At 37.2% G+C, this 14,782-nt stretch overlaps 1 protein-coding gene across 1 annotated transcript in view; it reads right to left on the reverse strand.

Annotated features, from left to right (window-relative positions):
* Window positions 1-14,782, reverse strand: part of MROH9 (maestro heat like repeat family member 9) — a 101,677-nt gene that overhangs the window by 39,388 nt on the left and 47,507 nt on the right. The window contains exons 15-16 of the mRNA XM_032291119.1: window positions 7,855-7,992; window positions 5,637-5,813 (exon numbers count right to left, since the gene is read on the reverse strand). Coding sequence (XP_032147010.1) covers window positions 5,637-5,813; window positions 7,855-7,992 — 315 coding nt within the window. The remainder of the gene's footprint in view (window positions 1-5,636; window positions 5,814-7,854; window positions 7,993-14,782) is intronic.

Raw genomic sequence — 14,782 nt, forward strand, 5'->3', positions numbered from 1 at the left:
ATCTTTGTAGCAATTGTGAATGGGTGTTCATTCATGATTTGGCTCTCTGTTTGTCTGTTGTTGGTGTATAGAAATGCTTGTGATTTTTGCATGTTAATTTTGTATCCTGAGACTGTGAATTTGCTTATCAGCTTAAGGAGTTTTTGGCCTGAGGTGATGAGGTTTTCTAAATATAGAATCATGCCATCCATAAACAGAGACAATTTGACTTCCTCTCTTCCTATTTGAGTATGCTTTATTTTTTTCCCTTGCCTGATTGCCCTGACCAGAACTTCTAGTACTATGATGCATAGGAGTGATGAGAGGCCATCCTTTTCTTGTACTGGTTTTCAAAGGGAATGCTTCCAGTTTTTCCTTATTCAGATTGATATTGTGTAGGTTTGTCGTAAATAGCTCTTATTATTTTGAAACATGTTTCATCATTGCCAGGTTTATTGAGAGTTTTTAACATGAAGGAATGTTGAATTTTATCAAAGGCCTTTTTGGCATCTATTGATATGATGGTTTTGATTTTGTCATTGGTTTTGTTTATGTGATAGATTACAGTGGTTGATTTGTGCAGGTTGAACCAGCCTTGCCTCCCAGAAATGAAGCTGATCTGATCATGGTGTATAAGCTTTTGGATGTGCTGCTGGATTTAGTTTTCCAGTGTTTTACTGAGGATTTTCGCATCAGCGTTCATCACAAATATTGGCCTGAAGTTTTTTGTTGTTTTGTGTCTCTGCCAGGTTTTGGAATCAGAGTGATGCTGGACTCATAAAATGAGTTAGGGCAGAGTCCTTCCTTTTCAATTGTTTGGAATAGTTTCAGAAGGAATCGTACCAGCTCCTCTTTGTATCTCTGGTAGAAATCGGCTGTTAAACCATCTGGTCCTGGGCTTTTTTGATTGGTAGGCTATTACTTCTGCAATTTCAGACCTTGTTATTGGTCTATTCAAGGATTCAACTTCTTCCTAGCGTAGTCTTGGGAGGGTGTAGGTCCCCAGGAATTCACCCATTTCTTCTAGATTTTCTAGTTTATTTGTGTAGAGGTATTTATAGTATTCTCTGATGGTAGTTTGTATTTCTGGGGTCAGTAGTTATTTCCTCTTTATCATTTTTATTCTATTTATTTAATTCTTCATTCTTTTTTTCTATTAGTCTAGCTAGTGGTCTATCTATTTTGTTAATATTTTTGAAAAATCAGCTCTTGGATTTGTTGATTTTTTGAAGGTTTTTTTTTTTGTATCTTCCTTCAGTTCTGCTCTGATTTTAGTTATTTCTAATCTTCTGCTAGCTTTTGGATTTGTTTCCTCCTGCTTCTTTAGCTCTTTTAATTGTGATGTTAGGGTATTGATTTGAGATCTTTCTAGCTTTATGACATGGACATTTGGTGCTATAAATTTCCCTCTTAACACTACTTTATATGCCACAGATTCTGGTACATAGTCTCTTTATAGGTTACAAAAGACATTGATTTCTGCCTTAATTTCATTATTTACTCAGGAGTCATTCAGGAGCGGGTTGTTCAGTTTCCATGTAATTGTGTGCTTTTGAGTGAGTTTCTTAATTCTGAGTTCTAATGTGCTTGTACTGTGTTTTGAGAGACTACTTGTTATGATTTCAGTTGCAGAGGAGTGTTTTACTTCCAATTATGTGGTTTATTTTAGAATCAGTGCCATGTGACACTGAAAAGAATGTATATTCTGTTGATTTCGGTTGGAGAGTTCTACATATGTCTATTGGGTCCACTTGAGCCACAGCTAAGTTCAAATCCTGAATATCCTGTTAATTTTCTGTCTTGTTGATCTGTGTATTACTGACAGTGGGGTGTTAAATTCTCCTACTATTACTGTATGGAAGTTGAAGACTCTTTGTAGGTGTCTAAGAATTTATGAATCTGGGCGTTCCTTTATTGAGTCCATATATATTTAGGATAGTTATCTCTTCTCATTGAATTGATCCCTTTACCATAATGTAATGCCCTTCTTTGTCTTTTTTATCTTTTTTGGTTTAAAGTCTGTTTTGTCAGAGACTAGAATTGCAACCTCTCCTTTTTTTTTTTTTGGGTAAATTTTCCCCTATCCCTTTATTTTGAAACTATGTATATGTTTGCATGTGAGAGGGGTCTCCGGAATACAGCACACCAATGGATCTTGACTTTTTATCCAATTTGCCAGTCTGTGCCTTTTAATTGGGGCATTTAGCTTATTTACATTTAAGGTTAATATTTTTATGTGTGAATTAAATCCTGTCGTCATGATGCTATTTGGTTATTTTGCATACTCGTTGATGGAGTTTCCTCACAGTGTCATTGGTCTTTATAGTTTGGGGTGGTTTTTGCAGTGGCTGGTACCAAGTTTTTTGTTTTTTTTTTCCCTCTATATTTAGTGCTTCTCTCAGGGCCTCTTGCAAGGCAGGTCTGGCGATGACAAAATCCCTTAGCATTTGCTTGCCTGGAAATGATTTTACTTCTCCTTGGCTTATGAAGCTTACTTTGGCTAGATATAAAATTCTGGGTTGTAAATTCATTTCTTTAAGAATGTTAAATATTGCCCCCACTCTCTTCTGCGTTGTAAGATTTCTGTTGAGAAGTCCACTGTTAGTCTGATGGGCTTCCCTTAGTAGGTGACTTGGCCTTTCTCTCTGGCTACCCTTAACATTTTTTCCTTCTTTTCAGTCTTGGAGAATCTGATGATTATGTGTCTTGGTGTTGATGTTCTCGTTGAGTATTTTAGCGGGGTTCTCTGTATTTCCCAAATTTGCATGTTGGCCTGTCTTCCTATGTTGGAGAGATTCTCCTTGTTAATATCCTGAAGTGTGTTTTTCAACTTGATTCCATTCTCCCTGTCTCCTTCTGGTACTCCAGTCAATCATAGGTTTGGTCCTTTTACTTAGTCCCTTATTTCTCAGAGGTTTTGCTCATTCCATTCTATTCTTTTTTCTCTGATCTTGTCTGCATGCCTGATTTCAGCAAGATAGTCTTCAAACTCTGATATCCTTTCTTCCACTTGGTCAGTTCAGCTATTCATACTTGTGTATGCTTCACAACTTTTCGTGCTGCTTTTCAGCTCCATCAGGTAATTTATGTTCCTCTCTAAACTGGTTATTCTTGTTAGCAGCTCCTCTAACCTTTTATCAAGGTCTTAGCTTCTTTGCATTGGGTTAGAACTTGTTCCTTTAGCTCAGAAGAGTTTGTTATTTCCCACTTTCTGAAGTCTACCTCTGTCATTTTGTCCATCTCATCCTTCATCTAGCTCTGTACCCTTGCTGGAGGAGGTGCTGTGACCATTTGAAGGAGAAGAGGCACTCTGGCCTTTTGGGCCTTCAGCATTGTTTTATTGATTCTTTCTCATCTTCATGAGTTTGTCTAGTATTGATCTTTGAGGCTGCTGACCTTTGGATAGGGTTTTTATGGGGGTTATTTTTTGTTGTTGTTGTTGTTATTGTTGTTGTTCTTGCTTTCTGTTTGTTTCTCTTGCAGTGGTCTGGTCCCTTTTCTGTAGGGTTGCTGCAGTTGTCTGGGGATTTACTTCAGGCCCTAGTCATCTGGTTTGCTCCCATGTCTGGAGATGTCACTTGAGGTATCTGGAGAACAGTGAAGATGGTGTCTGCTCCTTCCTCTGGGATCTCAAGGGGCACTTCCTCTGATACCTCTAGGATCGCTCCTGTTTAAGGTTTCTGATGATCCATTTTGGAGGGTCTCACACAGCTGGATTTTATGGGGAGAAAGACCCACTTAATGAAGCACTTTGGCTGTCCCTTGTTAGAGGGGGTGTGCTTTGCTGGGGGAAGTCCACTTGTCTGGGCTGCCCTGATTCTCATGAACTAATAGGAGGAAGGGCTAAGTCTGCTGGTGTGCAGAGACTGTAGCCACCCATCCTCCTAGGGGCTAAGGCCTAGGGAGATCAGAATTCTGTCCTTGAGCCCCTAACTGGAATAGTCAGACTTCCTGCAGGGAGACCCCAGTGAGGAGGGATGGGTCAAGGTCAAGCCTGAAGACGAACTCTGTCTGCAGTCTGCCACAGCTGGTGTGTTGTGCTGTGGGGGATATCTCTTGGCATCAAGCCATCCAGTATTACTGGCTCCAGCAGGGGAAAAGCGTGACCTGGGGCTACAGAGATGGTTGCTGCCCCTCTTCCCCCTTGGGAGCTTAGTGTGTTAGGTGGCTCTCAGTCTGAGTGTTGGCTGTTGCCCCTCCCCCAAGGAGTTCAAAAGGCTTAGACAGCAGGCGGCAGTAGCTGTTGTGCTAGTCACCCCACCTCCCGCTGGGAGCTCAGCAGTCTTTAAAAAAAAAAATATATATATATATATATATATATATATATATATATGTAATTTAAGTTCTGGGATACATGTGCAGAATGTGCAGGTTTGTTACATAGGTATAGATGTGCCATCCATCACATCTGGTGTTTTTCTGCATCCATCACCCCATCACCTACATCAGGTACTACTGCTAATGCTATCAGCAGTTTTAAACAGATTCTAGCTTAGTGGCTGTTGAAAATCTGCACAGCTTGTGTTTGGGACCCTAGGCCCTGGTGGCATGGGCTCACGAGTAAGATCTTTGTGGAAAAAACACATTTTCCCACGCTGTGTAGCACACTCACTCACTGCCTCCCTTGCCTGGGGGTGGGGGCTCCCCTGGCCCATGTGTCTCTCAGGTGGGCCACTGCACCACACTGCTCTGCCTTCCTCTCCGTGGGTCACGCCAGCTGCCTAGTCAGTTCTAATGACAGAACCTGGATACCTCAGTGGCCAGTGCAGGATTTGCATGCTCTCATGGTTCTTTTCGATGGGAGCCTCCCAACGCTGCTGCTTTTAGTTGGCCATCTTGGCCATGCCCCCTTCAAGCCACTATTATTATTACTATTCTGATGTGTTTATAAAAATCATTTTTGCCACTACATTTGTTTTTTATTCTTTTATAATTTAATAATACTGTGCTCTTCTTCACTGAAATGTAGTAATTAAAACTTGGAAGTTTTGGCAACATAATTTGCTGTGAAATAATTCTCTGGTTCACAAACAATTTATCATGGAATTTAAAAATATACATAGATTCCCCATGGCATACCAAAGTTTTCATTCAACTTTTCTGAAACATATTTACCAGGCAAAATGAGAGTTTTCAAAAGGAATGACTTTCTGATAAAATACTTTTAAATTCAAGTTGTATACGATAATAACAAACATTTATTTGAGGCATGGCAAATATCAAATCTAATCCTCATATTAAACCTAATTCTGTCTCTGTTACTATTGTTGTTTTATAGATGGGGAAAATAATATACCAAAAGACTGAACAAATCACTCTCTCAGTGTTTCATAGCCAATAAGGGGTAGAAGAGGGATTTGAACCCAGGCAGTCCAGATATAAGGTTAATCAACATATAGTCACAAAGCTACAATTTCATCCAAGGACAGAGGCTTTTCTTTGATTCTTCTTCTTTTTTGTTCCCCAGGTTCTCACCATGTACTTAAAAAAAAGACAATACTTAACTAATATTGTTATCTCTGGAAAATAAGTGATGGCTTCTTACAAAATGATTATCTTCTATTGATTTATTCTGTGACCTAACATAATTGCCTCGACTTGAGTTTCAGTTGAACCACAAAACCTAATGATCTCATACATCTAACTGTGTAACTTACATGATCCATTAGAGGACAGTAGCTGGAAGCAATTCTGGTGCACAAAGAGGAGTAGATCACTTTGTCCAGTTTGGCTAAAAGTGTTCTAAGGGTGAGCAAGGCCCGACGTACAACAGTCTCATCTTTGGAAAGGAAGGCATCCAGGATGGCTATTAATAGACTGCTGACATTTTCTATCTACATATAAAAGGAAAAAAATGGTGGGATTTTGGAACTGGCAGGAGACTTGAGCTGACATTTCGTATACATAACTTGAGTCTGGCAGCACATCATGGTGTGTGGAAGCTGAGTCACTAAAGTCTTGTCAGATTGTCAAAAATGTTGACGTTTTGCTAAAAAACTCCTTATTGAAAGTTAAATTAGGCCGGGTGTAGTGGTTCACGCCTGTAATCCAAGCACTTTGGAGGCCACGCTGGGCGGATCACCTGAGGTCAGGAGTTCAAGACCAGCCTGACCAACATGGTGAAACCCTGTCTTAAACAAAAAAAAAAAAGTTAAATTATATAAATTTAACATTATATAGAAACTGGTAATACTAAAAATTTATCACTCTCTAATTCTTTTGCTGCATTTTACCATTATCTGTGCTCTTGAGGTTATTTATGGGCATTGTGTCTGAATGACAGGAATATCAAATAATGATGTCCTATTGTGCATCTTTTCCCAGTTCCATGGTTAGTGACGTTCCTTTGAAAGCTTGAAATTAGCCATTATGGGAATCTTTATGTCAGGGAATTGGCCTTATTTCCAGAGAGCTGGCTGTCAAACATTTACCAACACACCACTGGCATAACGACCTCTAAATTAGATTATAGTGATCCATTTGAATATGAGAGCTACTGAGATACTCGGGTAGGTCATGGGAGTCAATGTAGGTCAGAACCAATCAAAATAGAAGGCAAGGAAAAACATGAAAAGGAGACACCAGAGAGAAAGAAAGGCAAGAAGAAAAGGACTAAAGGGAATGAATACGTATTATTTGCCAAATAATAGCTTTAAGGAGAAAAAAAGAGAGCTAAGAACTATGTCAGTGCCAGAGGCCATTTGTGTCTTTACCAACAGTATATTAACTCTCAACCCAGATCACTTTCCACTACCTTTCCTTCACTTTCCTAGGAAGCCTTGACAGAATTTTTCTTTCAGTTGTTAACAACACTGGGAAAAACTCTGGATAAAGCAATAAATAATTTGCTACTAAGAGAACATACACTATTGGTAAATCCACCAACTTGTATTATTTATTCAAACAGACCATGGCTTATGTCATTCTAAGCCAGTAGGCACAGTAGGTATCCACTGATAGGCTTCAGTTTTCAGAGACTATGCCCAGTAGATAAACAAGGATTTCTTATTAGATTTATTATAAAAATAATAATGATTTATAGAACATTTGCACTCTTGGCATTGTCCACGATACTTTGGAGTGTAGAATTACAGAACGTGGAACATGCTTAAATTCAGTTGACCTTGAAGGCAAGACGTATTCACGTGAGTCAGTGGGAAACAATATAAGACTGTGGTTCTCAACTTTAACTTGAATTGCAGTCACCTGGACAACATTTAAAACACAGATTGGTGGGCCCCACCCCAGAATTTCTTATTCCATAGGACTGGAGTGGGGTCTCACAGTTTGCAATTCTAGTGTCTCCAGGTGATGCTAATACTGCAGGTTCAAGAAGTATACTTTGAGAGCCACTGGTATAAAATATGAGTGCTCATAATTGATGTGGGTCTGAGAGGGATGTGGCTGCTAGAGATAAGAATTTTCAGTGACGCTTGACTTGGACTAATCATTGAAAAAGGAGAAAAATGTAAATATGTGTGGGCAAAGTGGGAACATTATGAATAGAAGAAAAAGCTTAAGCAGGTGGTGCTCTGAGATAGGAAGTAATGTGTACACATGTGTTTATGTTGGGGAAAATTAACATGTGTGTATCATTTCGACTGTTACACGAGTCTAGGGCAATGAGGATAAATACATTCTGAGTGAAATGAATGATTTCCTGTGGAAAAAAAGACAATAAAGCCACTAAATGAACTTAACACATCCTTGCTATTCAACTTAGTTTCCTTGTTAATAAAACAGCAGGCTTTGATATGTTTTAGTTATATAGAAACTGAAAAGTATCACTGCTTTAACAGGGAAGATGTTAAGTGATATCAAAATCTCAGAATATGACTTTGATGGTGCTGGCAGACACAAATCACATATGCATACCTCATTGACAACTGATGACATCTGGGCAATTCTCAGAAGACTCAGTTTGCTAACTACAGGATTGGAATCATTGATCCAGTTTCTGAAGAGGACCAAAAATACTTCTGGGAAAGGTTCCTTGAAGAAGTTATTCAGAAGCTGAAAGAAAACAGTTAATAAGTTTATAAGTAAAGTAGAGGCCAAATTGAATGATTTCTGTCATAAAAATAAAGATACTCTAGGTAAAACTAGAATACAAATCTCACTAAAATGTCAAATACTTACATATATATTCAGTGTTGGAGACAGCCATCAGGATAGGAAATAGATGCTTTGCTTGGTTTTGTGTGTGTGTGTGTGTGTGTATTTAAAATTTTGCTCCATTGTTGGAAACTGAGTGACCCAATTTAAATTTCCCCAGTCTTACTGATTGTAGTCAAGTGGTGAGTTTCTTGAGAGTGTATGTTTATATATGCTAAGAGGTGATACCTACTATAGGCCAGGCACTACACTAGTAAATAGAGATCTAATGGTGAGCAAAACGTTGCAACCCATGACCCTGTGGAGCTCCCAGGCACGCTGGAGAGACTGATACTATATTATGTACTATTCTAATGAGACAGAGTTTCTAATTGTGGTCAGTACTAGGAAAGAAAGCTACTAGATTCACAACACATCTGCATCTACAGCAGCAGTCCCCAAACATTTTGGCAACAGCGACCAGTTTTTGGAAGACATTTTTTTCCCAGGGATGGCTGTGGGAGGTGGGGTGTGGAACTGTTCTACCTCAGATCATCAGTCATTAGTTTAGATTCTCATAAGGAGCCTACAACCTAGATCCCCTGCATGCACAGTTCACAATAAGGTTTACACTCCCATGAAAATCTAATGCTGCTGCTGATCTGACAGGAAGCAGAGCTCAGGTGGTAATGCTTGCCTGCTGCTCACTTCCTGCTGTGCAACCAGGTTCCTAATAGGCTACAGACCAGTATCAGTATGTGGCCAGGGAGTTGGGGACCCCTATCTATAGGACTATTGGATTTACATTGTGTAATGTAGATTCAGTTTAGAATGAAAAATGATATTTAGATTTAGATTTGAGAGTTGGCATTAGCTAGAAAGTGTTTAGAGAGGATACCTCCAAGTATGGTGAACCATGTGCAAAGGCCCTGAGGGAGACGAAGCAGAGTGTGTTTGAGCACCTAAAGATGAGTGATAGGTGTGGAGAGGGAAGAGAAGACTGGACAGCAGTGAGGCTTGAGGGCAGGTAAGGAAGGTGCGACAGAACCTGTAGGCCAGTTTGAGGAAGTTTAGTTTTTAATAGCTAATACCCAAAATAAAGGCATGATTATAATGAGCCTTCATACATTTAATAACTGACAGTCAAATATGCTGACTAAAATCTCTTAAAAACTCAATAACAGTTTTATAAAATCATGTTTTCTTTGGAAGAATTTAAAATACCATTAGATCAGATATACAGAAAGATAGGGAGTAACAGAGGAAGAGAGTGAGAGTGAGAGGGAGAGTGAGAGAGACAGTGAGTGAGAGGGGAGGATAGACCACATCTTCTTTTCAAGCTTTCAAGGAACCTTCACAAAAGTTAGATACCATGTCAAAAAGTGTTAATAAGTTCTCTCAAGCAAAACGTTTAAAATGCACTTCAAAAATTTGTGATACAATAAAAGAAGAAACCAAAAAAAAAAGTTTAAATAAATAAAGCCAATAAAGCATTCGTAAATTTAAGAGAAACCTCCTCTAATTTGTGGGTCAAAATCTTAAACCACAGAGGAACTCAAATACTCAGTAAGGATGACAACAAAATAAAAAAACAATAAAAATTGTATGTAATGTAGATATTTATATTATAGCTGAAAGTAAATGCATAATTTGACTTTAAATATTTTACTTAAAGATAAATATTAATATAAATTATATTCTGAAATTAAGAGAAACAATATCACAAAATATAAAACAGCACTAAAGAAAATTGGTATGAGAAAATAATAAAGATAAAAGCAGAAATCATTGAATTAGGAAACAAAAAACAATTGAATTAATAAACCTATTGCCATTTGCACAGAAAAGAAAATCCTATTAAGATAAATAGACTTTTGGCCAATATAATACAAAAAAGAACAAATAAAATGAGCAGTGAGGAAAAAAGTGTGGAATAGATTAAAATTTTAAAAAGAATATCTATGTTAGTAGTTCTTAAGCAAGGATGAGTGCAGGATCTTCTGTGGGCAGCTTTTATATATTACACATGTCTTTGCTTCATCCTAGTAGATTTTCCAATGGCAGACCCTGGCTTGTGTACTTCAGAAATATTTCTTGGTGATTGTTTTAATATGTCCATCTTGTAGAGACCCGGTGATTATGGCAGTAATTTGGAATTCTGAGTGAAATAATTATTTTCTGGAAAAATATAAACCTCTAAACATAAGGAAAACTAGATAATTGAAATAGATGATCCATTGGTCTATATCTCTGTTTTGGTATCAGTACCATGCTGTTTTGATTATTATAGCCTTGTAGTGTAGTTTGAAGTCAGGTAGCATGATGCCTCCAGCTTTGTTTTTTGTTTTTTGTTTTGTTTTTTTTGCTTAGGATTGTCTTGGCTATGCAGGGTCTTTCTTAGTTTCATATGAGTTTAAGGTGGTATTTTTCCAATTCGGTGAAGAAAGTCAGGAGGTAGGGGGTTTGAGGAAGGCTAGTGCTAGGAGAAATACCTAATGTAGATGACAGGGTGATGGATGCAGCAGACCACCATGGCACATGTATACTTCTGTAACAAATCTGCATGTTCTACACATACACGTCAGAACTTAAAGTATAATAAATAAATTTAAAAATAAATAGATGAAAAATAATGGAAGACTGATGATAATGCATTACTTATAAACATGATCAATGGTAATTCTTTTTGAGTGATAACTACACATAAAAATGTAAAGTCGTATTTTCCCTTTGTGATTATAGTAAGCTATAGGGTGGTAATTTGGTCCTATGTAAGTAACACCTAATGATGACTTTTTCTGGATTTATTTATCACATTAAGGCGTGCAGAAATTGTGATTTGCCACTTCTAGCATTCCTTCTACATTTAGTGGCTGGCATCTGTCTCTCTGTCTGTCTCTAATCCTGTATTCCTCTAATCTTCTATTCTCTCTTCTCATTCTCTCATTTTGAGAACCACCAAGGACTCATGAATTTAAAAAAATTCAATGTTACAATTATTTAGTTACTATTCATTCTCATGCTCAAAGTTGGCTAGGAGAAGTCACTTTGAGTTGACTCTTGTGTCCTTTTGACATGCCCCCATGGGCCTTTAGCCCTTATTTGGGTTGTGGAAAAATTAGATGTCCCTGACTCATCTATTTTTCTAGCCGCCTGAAACCAGCCATTTCATCAAAGACACATGGTTCCTTTTGGTGAGTAATAGCACTTAGAAACCATTAGAAACGGAGGCTAAAGTACTCCTTGCTGTTGGAATATCATGTCTGCCTGGCTTTTACTCAGAGCTTGGAAATAGTTATTCTTTAAATCATGAGTTCATACTAATAACATTGATATTTTTAATTCAAAGCTAATATAAAAGTTTACATTAACTTTTTGCAGTCGCATGTTTGTATTGCCTTCCTTTTACATGGAAAACGTTGGCATCTAATATTATTAATATATTTACTTATTTGCTTTCTGCTATATAATACGTACCTTAGTCTTAAAATGATAATATCAATATACAATACCAATAAACCTCAATGGAATTCTTCAGCATTTGAGAATCTTAAGAGCTGTGAGACAGAAGCACCAGGTAACCTAAAAAGGAAAACCTATCAAATTAACAGCAGATTTCTCAGCAGAAACCCTACAAGCTAGAAGGGATTGCAGTCCTATCTTCAGCCTCCTCAAACAAAACGAGTATCTACCAACAATTTTGTATCCAGTGAAATTAAGCATTATATATGAAGGAAAGATACAGTTATTTTCAGACAAATGTTGAGAGAATTTGCCATTACCAAGCCACCACTACAAGAACTGCTAAAAGGAGCTCTAAATCTTGAAACAAATCCTGGGAACACATCAAAACAGAGCCTATTTAAAACACAGGACCTATAAAACAAAAATACAAGTTAAAAAGGAAAAACAAAAAACACAAAAAATCAAATTACAAAGGCAACAAAAAGCATGATGAATGCAACAGTACCTCATATTTAAATATTAACATTGAATGCAAATGGCCTAAATGCTCCACTTAAAAGATACAGAACCACAGAATAGATAAGAACTCACCAACCATCTATCCGCTGCCTTCAGAAGACTCACCTAACACATGAGGGCTCATATAAACTTAATTAAGAGCATGGAAAAAGGCATTTCATGTAAATAAACATCAAAAGTGAGCAGGGGCAGCTATTCTTGTATCAGACAAAACAAACTTCAAAGCAACAGCAGTTAAAAGAGACAAAGAGGGACATTATATAAAGGTAAAAGGCCTTGTCCAACAGCAAAATATCACAATCTAAACATATTTGCACCTAACACTGGAGCTCCCAAATTTATAAAACAATTACTAATAGACCAAAAAAATGAGATAGACAGCAGCACAATAATAGTGGGGGACTTCATACTCCACTTGTAGTACTAGATGGGTCACCAAGACAGAAAGTCAACAAAGAAACAATGGATTAAACTATACCTTCAAAGAAATGGACTTAACAAATATACACAGAACATTTCATCCAGCAACCACAGGATACACATTCTATTCAAGAGTGCATGGAACTTTTTCCAAGATAGAACATATGATAGACCATAAAGTGAGCCTCAATACATTTAAGAAAATTCAAATTATATCAGGCATTCTCTCAGACCACAGTGGAATAAAACTGGAAATCAACTCCTAAAGGAAACTTCAAGATGACACAAATACATTGAAATTAAATAACCTGCTCCTGAATGAGCATTGGGTCAAAAATGAAATCAAGATGGAAATTTAAAAAATTATTCTAACTGAATAATAATGCAGACACAACCTATCAAAACCTCTGCGATACATCTAAAGCAGTGCTAAAAGAAAAGTTCATAGCTTTAAATGCCTACATCAAGAAGTCTGAAAGAGAAGAGCACAAATAGACTATCTAAGGCACACTTCAAGGAACTAGAGAAACAAGGAAGGAACCCTTCCTAATTCATTCTATGAAGCCAGCATCACCCTAATATCCAAACCAGGAAAAGACACAACCAGAAAAGAAAACTACAGACTGATATCCTCAATGAATATAGATGCTAAAATTCTTAACAAAATACTAGATAAATGAATCCAACAACAAATCAAAAAGATAATCCACCATGATCAAGTAGGTTCATACCAGATATGCAGGGATGGTTCAATATATGTAAATTAATAAATGTGACAAACCACAGAAACAACTAAAAACAAAAATCACATGATCATCTCAATAGATGCAGAAAAAGCATCTGACAAATTCCAGCATCGCTTTATGATTAAAACCCTCAGCAAAATCGGAATACAAGGGGCATAGCTTAATGTAATAAAAGCCATCTATGCAAACCTACAGCCAATATATTACTGAATAAGGAAAAGCTGAAAGAATTCCCTCTGAGAACTAGAGCAATACAAGGAACAATACACTCTCACCACTCCTCTTCAACATAGCATTAGAAGTCCTAGCCAGAGCAATCAGAAAAGAAATAAATAAAAGGCATGCAAATTGGTAAAGAGGAAGTCATGTCCCTGTTTGCTGATGATATGATCATTTACCGTGAAAACACTAAGGACTTCTCCAGAAAGCACCTAGAACTGATAAAAGAATTCAGCAAAGTTTCCAGATATAAGATTAATGTACATAAATCAATAGCTTTTTCTATACAACAATAGCAATCAAGCTGAGAATCAAATGAAGAACTCAACCTCTTTTATAATAGCTGCCAAAAATATAAAATACTTAGGAATATACCTAACAAAGGAGTCAAAAGACCTCTACAAGAAAAACCACAAAACACTGCTGAAATAAATCATAGACAACACAAACAAGTGTAAACACATCCCATGCTTATGGATGGGTAGAATTAATATTGTGAAAATGAGTATACTGCCAAAAGCAATCTACAGATTCAACACGATCCCCATCAAAATATTACCATCATTCTTCACAGAGTTAGAAAAAAACAATTCTAAAATTCACATGGAACAAAAAAAGAGCCCGCATAGCCAAAGCAAGACTAAGCAAAAAGAACAAATCCGGAGGCATCACACTACCTGATTTTAAGCTATACTATAAGGTCACCAAAACAGCATGGTACTGGTACAAAAAATAGGTACATAGACCAATGGAACAGAATAGAGAACCCAGAAATAAACCCAAATACTTACAGCCAACTGATCTTTGACAAAGCAAACAAAAAAATAAAGTGGGGAAAGGACACCATTTTCAAAAAATGGTGCTAGGATAATTGGCTAGCCACATATAAGAGAAGGAAACTGAAACCTCATCTCTCACCTTATACAAATATCAAACCTCAAGATGGATACAGGACTTAAACCTAAGACTTGAAACTATAAAAATTCTAAATGTAACATTGGAAAAAAACTTCTAGACTTGGCTTAGGCAAGGATTTCATGACCAAAAACCCAAAAGCAAATGCAACAAAAACAAAAATAAATAGCTGGGACCTAATTAAACTAAAGAGCTTTTGCACAGCAAAAGGAACAGACAAGAGTAAACAGACAACCCACAGAGTGGGAGAAAATCTTCACGATCTATACATCTGACAAAAGACTAATAACCAGAGTCTACGAGGAACTCAAACAAGTAAGAAAAAAACAAACAATCCCATCAAAAAGTGGGCTAAGGATGTGAAAAGACAATTCCCAAAAGAAGGTACACAAATGGCCAACAAACATATGAAAAAATGCTCACCA

This window comes from Sapajus apella, unplaced genomic scaffold (genome assembly GCF_009761245.1).
Source record: "Sapajus apella isolate SASKATOON/1434 unplaced genomic scaffold, GSC_monkey_1.0 scaffold25, whole genome shotgun sequence".
Taxonomy (NCBI): domain Eukaryota; kingdom Metazoa; phylum Chordata; class Mammalia; order Primates; family Cebidae; genus Sapajus; species Sapajus apella.